Source organism: Chrysochloris asiatica, unplaced genomic scaffold, assembly GCF_000296735.1.
Source record: "Chrysochloris asiatica unplaced genomic scaffold, ChrAsi1.0 scaffold00007, whole genome shotgun sequence".
Lineage (NCBI taxonomy): Eukaryota > Metazoa > Chordata > Mammalia > Afrosoricida > Chrysochloridae > Chrysochloris > Chrysochloris asiatica.
The window spans coordinates 34636743-34644390 of record NW_006408525.1 but is presented as its reverse complement, the minus strand read 5'-3'; the positions used below and the strand labels follow the sequence as shown (position 1 = coordinate 34644390).

Here is a 7648-nt window from a genome sequence, read left to right as displayed (position 1 = left end):
GCAATGTTGCCCACAGCTTATCATGATCCACATAATTGAAAACCTTTGCGTAATCAATAAAGCACAGATAAATATCTTTCTGGTATTCTCTGCTTTTAGCCAAGATCCATCGGACATCAGCAATGATATCTCTCATTCCACGGCCTCTTCTGAATCCGGCTTGAACTTCTGGAAGTTCTCTGTCAATGTATGCTTGCAGCCATTTCTGTATTACTTTTAGTAAAACTTTACTTGCATGGGATATCAAAGAGATTGTCCTATGATATCTGTATTCCATTGGGTCACCTCTCTTTGGAAGGGGCACAAATATAAGTACCAATAAATGTTTCCTACATGAATACGAAGGCATTCTATCAGTGTAGTGGTCACGAATCGGGCTGCTAACTTCAAGGTCGGCAGTTCAAAACTACCAGCCATTCCGCAGGAGAAAGATGAGGTGTTTTGCTCCCGTAAAGATTTACAGCCTTGGAAACCCTGTGCAGGGTCACTATGAGTCAGAACCGACTCCACAGCACATAACAACAATAACAACATGAATATGTAAAATGAAATCAGCTAGCCATGCTAAAGCAGAGAGCAACAAGGTGCCCTTATGTTCAACGCATTCAGAAAAGCTCAAATCTGGCATCTGACTAGGATAAGCCCCCGTGGGGTGAGAGGGTGGAAAAGCAGAGAGACAAGGGAGATAGCAGGCATGCGGGGAGCAGACCTCCCTCCCTGGAAGCACAAAGCTCAGAAGAAGTCCTACTTCCCCAACTGGCCTGTGGTTCTGGACAAGATAAGCATGATGGAATGGCAAATATGCCCATTTAATTTGCTAGTGATGTGGCATTGTCAAGTTTCTTGGGAAACAAGAACAGAGTTCAAGATGCTCTTGATCAATAAGGGTCATGGAGCAAATCAGTGGGTGTGCTCTTTGGGGTTAGGAGTTCTGGTCTTGGAACCAGTAGATCTGAGTCTAATCTCCCCAGTTCCTGCCTCTTTTGACTGACGGGAGATCACAGGGTGTAGATAGTGTGTCCTGGAGTCAGTTGTGGCTTTACCACTTGTTCCATGAGTGACCATCATGTCACCTCTCAACTTCTGTTTCATCATTTGTAAAATGTGGATAATAATATTCATGTAAGGAGCTCTGGATAAGCACTCGACTAGTAGGCAATTCAAACCCACCAGCAGTTCTGCAGGAGAACATGAAGCTTTCTGATCCTGTAACGATTTATAACCTTGGAAACCATATGCAGGGTTCCTATGCATCAGAATTGACTCAGTGGCAGAGGTTGGGTTTTTGTAAAATTATAAAAACAAAACCAAACACTGCCCAACACTTCCCCCGCAAAAGCAACACCTATCAACCAGCCAAGCTTATGTAGTAAAGTTCAGACCTTTCCCACTTTGCTCTGGACCCAAACCAACTCCACAGAGACAGTTATGGGAAGGAGGGCTAGCCACCAAGTACAGGAAAAAAGACTGGAGGTCAAAGTGGCCACAAACTGACCAGAAGTCTGGTAAGAGGCTGGTGTGAAAGTCACCTGGATCAATCTGAAAACCTGTTCTGGAAGCTTTCAAGAAAAATGGGAAAAAGAGAATGTACCTACAGACGAGGACAAGCAAACACCTTACAAGGAAAGAAAAAGGGGGTTCAGTCAGGAGTCTACATTTGAAGGCCAGTACTAGTTTGATTTACTTGCATTTGTGTGTGTGTGTGTGTTAGTAGGAGACACTAAAGACTCACAAGAGCTACCCAAGAGGAAATGCCATCTAGTGAATAATTGTTATCAGGACTGATTGTGAGGATTGGAAATATAAAGGTAGATGTTTTATAGCAAGGAGGGGAGTGATTCACTTTTCAGTCTAGGAGCGGAGGTCCCTAGGACCATCAAGGGAGAAGAGCAGAGAGCGGGACCCTACCCAGAGAAGCAGTGATGCCTGAAATGGAGGCAGAGATGATGATGTGGAGTGATGGAGCAGTTGGAGACTTTAGATGCAGAGAGGGAGAGCAACTGTGTGCTGAAGACCTGGAGGGTACAGGGGAAGGATTGCAGGGTATACCCTTTGGTTGGTTGATGATGCATGGAGGGGATTGTAACCATGGCAATGAGATGATATACGATAGAATGAATGTAAAACTAATATTCTCCCATGTAAACTATCACATAATTCACAATAAAACATTTAAGAAAAAAAAAAGAGGAAATGCCATCTGACATGAGGAAGAATTTCCACTGGAATGTAAGTTCAGTGAGGCTCTCTGCTCAGGGTGCCCTGGGTAGCAGCTGTGGAAGGGGCCTGAGGGCAGGGATCCTGAGGACAAATGAGGGGGAGGACACTCACTCTAGGAGCTTTCCGGCCATCTTAGAGCTGTAGATGTTACATCGGTGCAGTGGACCTATGTGGCCCGAGGCCTTGCAGAGGGCTTCATGGAACTGGAACTGGAGTACCAAGCTGAGGAAGTACCTGGGTGGAAGAACATGAGGGCAGGCTGGGGAGTAGGAATCAGGGCTGGAAAGCCTGAAGCCACCTGGGGAAGGGTAGCTCTGACATACAACGCCCACATAGTGGTGGGCCCAGGTTGGCAGACACAGCCTGGGCAGAGGACAGGGCCTCCCTATGCCACCCAGTGGCTCCTTGGGCCCCGCCTCAGACTGGTTTACTCTCTTCTCCAGCCTTCAGAATCATAGTCATCTCAACTGCTGGTATTCTCATTCCTGCCCTTCTTTAGGGTAGAGCAGAGATGCTGTGGACATGCCCCTTGGCCCTGCCCTCCACAGGATAAAGTGTAAAAGACCAAAGGATTCCAGGCCTGGATCCCAGAAGGGTGTGCAAGCCAACACAATGAAGTAGGTGGGAGTGTAGGGGATGTTTAGAACTAGAACCTTCCTGGAAATCCTAGCTGTTACTCCTAGGCCCGCTCACCCTCAGTTCCCAGAGCTCGCTCTACAGACAGGGCCCAGACCTTTACCTTATGTAGGGGATGCTGGCAGAAATGTGGTACTTGGCCCCTGGATCAAAGTCCTCTTCTGACCGAGGAATGGGAGGACACAGGCCCTGGTACTGTAACCTGTAGAAATGAAAACAAGCAGTTTGGTTGTGCTGCCTTGCATGCGTCTCAGAGTCTTTTCCATTTCCAAGCACTTGCATACACCCTCCAAATCCTAAACTAGTCGCTTTCAAATCAACTCGGACTCATGGCGGCCCCATGTATGCTAGAGTCGAGTGGCGCTCTTCACATTCTCACTGGTTGATTTTATGGAAGAAGATCACTAAGGCACTTCTGCGTGGACTCAAACTGCCAACGTTTCCGGTAGCTACTGAGCACATTAATGATTCGTACCACCCAGGGACTCTCCAAGTTCTAGCACATCTATCAGGGCTGGGCCTGATAAAGTCAGTGAGGAAAGGACAAGTGTCTGGTCCCGCTCATAGGAAATAGTCAGAATCGTCAAATGCAGAGAGACCATGGTTTAATAGTGGTTACAGTGGGCAGTTCCCTGGGATCAGATCTCAAAGCACTGTCTACCCTAGGAGAAGGTAGGAGGCATGAGGCCGAGGCCCCAGGAAGGGCCTGAGGATCAGGAAGAGGGCCTCACCTGAGTCTCCACCACTCCTGGTTGTAGACACCCTTTTGGATGGTGCCGTCAAAGATCTTCCAGCGGTACAGGTCCACCAGGTAGCCAAAAGGGATGAAGGCGATCTTCTCCAGGGCGATGCCCATTAGGAAATTGACCTCATCCTCTGTGGATGGGCAGTGGCAGTCAGAGGCAACCCCAGGGTACCCAGCCCCTTCTGTCTTGCCTAGAGCAGTCAGGTCCCACACCATCCTAGTTCCAGTCCCAGGATGCCCTCCTTATTGTCCTTTGGCGCTCCTCACCTGAGTCCTGGAACTGGAAGCTAAGTAGGCCTATGTTGAGCAGGTGCTCGTGGGAGGAGGCTGAGAGGGTGATCGCCGACCCCACGGCCTCGTCAAAGGCTGGGTTGGCGCCTGCGCGGAAGATCACAGAGAGGTTTCTGTACTGCATGAAGTACTGGATATGGCCCATCTGGTGGAAGATGGAGAGCAGGTCTTCTATGGTCACCTCGGTGCACTTCTTTATCCTAGGGTTAAAGGGCAGGGGTCAAGGAGCATGGGGATGCCCTGGCAACAGTGGAGATTTCTCCATTCAGACTCTGCTACGGGGCTGGTTGGAGAACAGAAGGTTTTGACGGTTGCAGATGTACAAATCCAAACACTGACTGAGCCCTTGCACAGCCCCTTCCATCCACCTCTTTTTCTCTGTTCCTGCTCACATCCCACCGTAGGACAGGTAGATAGATGGAGTAGGAACATGGTACTGGCTGAGGGTCATGCCAATCAGTGGGCAGTGAACACCTGAAGTCACGGCTGTTGTAGAAGTCCCAGGCAGAGGCGTGGCATACCACCTCTCGTCCGTCAACTGGCTTCTCCAGCATCGACTTGGCCCAGAACTCAGGAGGGGTGGGCAGTAAGCCCAGGGAGGTGAAGAATTTGTCAGCCTCTTCAAACATTTTATGAGGCTTCCAGTTCTGTGGGAAAGGAGGGTGCATGGGACCATGAGTGATGGCCCAGGGCACAGAGGGGGTGGAGGTTGGGGGCTGGAGAGGCCCAGCACTGACCTGGGCTTTCATGGTCTTCGTAATGTCCTCCAGGGGTTTCCCCGGGAAGGGCAAGACCAGGTCTAAGATGTTGACCCACGACTGAGCCCACATGTCCCCTGGGGGAGACAGAGAGTGGAGGGACTAAGAGGTGGCCAGAGAGTCCTTGCTCCTTATTGATATCAAGCGTCTACTTTGAAGCCTGCCCCAGTCTCTGCCCATGCCATGCACCTGCTTGGCCTTTACCTAGGAGGTGGGCAGGGATGGGCCCCCTCAGGTTGATGTTCTCCGGCCCGTAGTGGCGGTGTAGGGCGCGGCGCACGTAGGCGTGCAGGTTCAGGTAGAGTGGCTGAAGCTCCTTGAAGAGCCGCTCCAGGTCGTGTTCCAGGCTGCTGGCCTCATTCTCAGAGTCGTACTTTGTGCGCCACAAGGCCCCCATGTCTGTGTAACCTAGGGTAGGAGAGGGGACTCAACAACAGGCCCACCCACTCAGTCTTCAGCTCTGGTTTAGTCTGGCTTCCTTCTTGGAAGACTACTTTACCCCCTTGACCCTCAGCATTTTCGTCTCCCAAGGCTACTATTGACCAAGTTGGATCTGATGCGGGAGGGTAAAGCACTCAGCAAAGTCCTTAATTCTCCCTCCTCACGGCACTTACTCAGCCCTGGACCCTCCTCCCTCTGGCTTCCTGCAGTTCCTCCCAAACCCTGGCCCCCTTTCCTAGCAGTGTCTGCCTGGGGTGCACTTTTACTTCTTGCTTGCCTGACTCTTTTCCACCTCTCCCAGGTCTCTCATCCCCTCTCCCAGCAGCCCCTTCTTGGAACCCAGCCCAAACAGTGTTATAGAAATATGGGTGTTGACTTGGAGTGTGTCTGTCACCCCCACTGGACTGTCCACCCTCTAAGGGCAGACCCCTCCCGTATCGTCTCACCCTCAGACCCTCCCCAGTGCCAGCACCTAACAGGTATTCCATCACTGTTTTCAAACAACACAATGAAAAAATTGTTTTGTCTAGCCTAGGTATAGGGTTCATGGGTGACATCTCTGGGTTCTATTACCAGCGCTGCCCCCCCCTTCCCCCCACCCCGCCTCAGCTTAGCCCCCTTCCGGTGTTGCTCTGTGGCCTGTGTTCTGTCCTGTCTTCAGGTCAGGCTTCACCATTGAGTATCGCTGCCTTGTTGCTGAGTTGCACATAACGCTCGAAGATGTTGCGGAGTGGGCGGCCCACAGCATCCCTCCAACCCTGCCACGCCCAAAGCAGCTCTTTCTGGTCCCGGGAGGTGGCCATCACTTCTTCAAGGTCTGTGCTTGGGAAAGAAACCATGTGGGACTCCTGCTCCCTGTTGTACCCTCCACTCATTCAGGCACCCCCACCCTAACAAGGGAGAGGGGAGAAGGAGGGCTGGATGCCTATAGAAGAGACTGTGGTTGGGCAAGGGCAGGAGCAGAATCCAGGCCACTCACCAGGTTCCAGGTAAAGGCAGGGTCCCTCATCCAGACACACCTCAGCCATACTGTATGTGGTCTCCATGTAGGCCAGGAGCTTGTTGTACTGGGGAAGCAGATGTCACCCAGGGCAGGCCTACTCCCTTGGGTCCATCCCCAGCACCAACCCTGCCTTCCTTAGGCCTCTGCTTTCCTCCTCCCCCAGAGGAAGCTCTGGCTCTGTACCTTCCCCTCCCCAAGCCTCCCTCCTGCTCAAGACTGGGCCTGCCCCACCCACCCCTGGGGAGGGATGTGTGTGCCTGGAGGTCTGGGGATTCCGTCCATCACCTCCCGGAGCTCTTCGTCGGGCAGGGCCGCCTTGCCCATGTCCTGCACCTTTCTGAGCATGCGCTTTGTGGCAAGGTCCTGGAACGTGGTGAAATTAAACAGGCGGGCTCGGGTGCCAAAGTATAGGGTGTGCTTGGACCTCTCCATGTCCTTGTGCAGCTGGGAAAAAAGGTCACCACATTTGTCATGAGGGCTTGGAGCAGATGAGGGCCCCATATTGAACACTAGGGTCATACCCACCAATCTGCTTCCAAGCCCACTTTAGGCCTTAGAAGTATTGAAGAGCTGCAAGGAGACAGAAGGGAAAGGACTTGGGTCTCAGAAGCAAGGTGAAAGTTAACAAGGTTATAGAAACAAGAGATTCTTGTCTCAGAAGAGTTCAGGGGCCACCAAGAGGCCTGGAGCTTGTAGCCTGCTTCAGCAAGTCCTTTGGGGTTTCCCTCTCACCTTTGTCTCCTGATAGACGCAGAATGTATAGACCCCCACCTCCCCTGAGACCACTGAGAAGATAAAGAAGAGGGACTAGGGTGGAGGCGGTACCACACCATCTCTTCCTGATTTGTCTTTGTGATGTTGGTGACATAGTTCCAGGCGGCCTCTATGAACTTGTTCCACAAAACCTGGGCAGTTTGTTCATAATTCTTCAGGAATGCCTTTGCTTCATCCTCATTATAGTACATATCTGTGGGAAGGAGATGGGCATAATGCTGTTCTGGGAGGGATCTGACCTGGCCAGTCCCCTTGTCTGGTACCCTGCTCCTTTAGGCCCTAGCCTCACCTGGGCTGTGAGCATCCTCAGTCCTGGCCCATGACAAGAGCTGTCCATAACAGAGGAGCACAAGTAGGAAAGGTCCAGGGCTAATCCATCTTCTGCCCATGACCAAGAGAAGAGCGGAGCTTGGTGTGCCTGTTGTCCAATCAGGATCTGACTCCATATTGTGACATCAGGGGCCAAAGGGTTAGCCATAGAATGTTAGAACTGGGAAGGCCCACCCATTCCCTGGTCCAGCTGTCCCTATTTTATAGGCAGGGAGACTGAGGTTCAGAATGGTCAAGTCATATGTCCTGGCTTACCCCCAGTACCAGCCCTGCCTTTTAGGTCAGAACTTGTTCCACTCTACTTGGTCATTTCTCCCAGGGTGGGCTAGACTCATCCTTAGATGTTGGCCAAAGAATGATAAGACTACTCTCTCAATAGGCTGGGATCATCGCTGAGCTGGTTGGATGGATGGATGGATGGATGGATGGATGGATGGATGGATGGATGGA

The 7648-nt window shown here is 51.4% G+C and overlaps 1 protein-coding gene across 1 annotated transcript in view; it reads right to left on the bottom strand.

Annotated features, from left to right (window-relative positions):
- The window catches only part of LOC102828965 (angiotensin-converting enzyme-like), a 12960-nt gene that overhangs the window by 3902 nt on the left and 1410 nt on the right, over nucleotides 1-7648 (bottom strand). The window contains exons 2-12 of the mRNA XM_006833725.1: nucleotides 6925-7061; nucleotides 6380-6538; nucleotides 6071-6158; nucleotides 5765-5908; nucleotides 4855-5058; nucleotides 4630-4727; nucleotides 4367-4539; nucleotides 3869-4092; nucleotides 3588-3732; nucleotides 2960-3058; nucleotides 2332-2454 (exon numbers count right to left, since the gene is read on the bottom strand). Of these exons, the coding sequence (XP_006833788.1) occupies nucleotides 2332-2454; nucleotides 2960-3058; nucleotides 3588-3732; nucleotides 3869-4092; nucleotides 4367-4539; nucleotides 4630-4727; nucleotides 4855-5058; nucleotides 5765-5908; nucleotides 6071-6158; nucleotides 6380-6538; nucleotides 6925-7061 (1594 nt within the window). The remainder of the gene's footprint in view (nucleotides 1-2331; nucleotides 2455-2959; nucleotides 3059-3587; nucleotides 3733-3868; nucleotides 4093-4366; nucleotides 4540-4629; nucleotides 4728-4854; nucleotides 5059-5764; nucleotides 5909-6070; nucleotides 6159-6379; nucleotides 6539-6924; nucleotides 7062-7648) is intronic.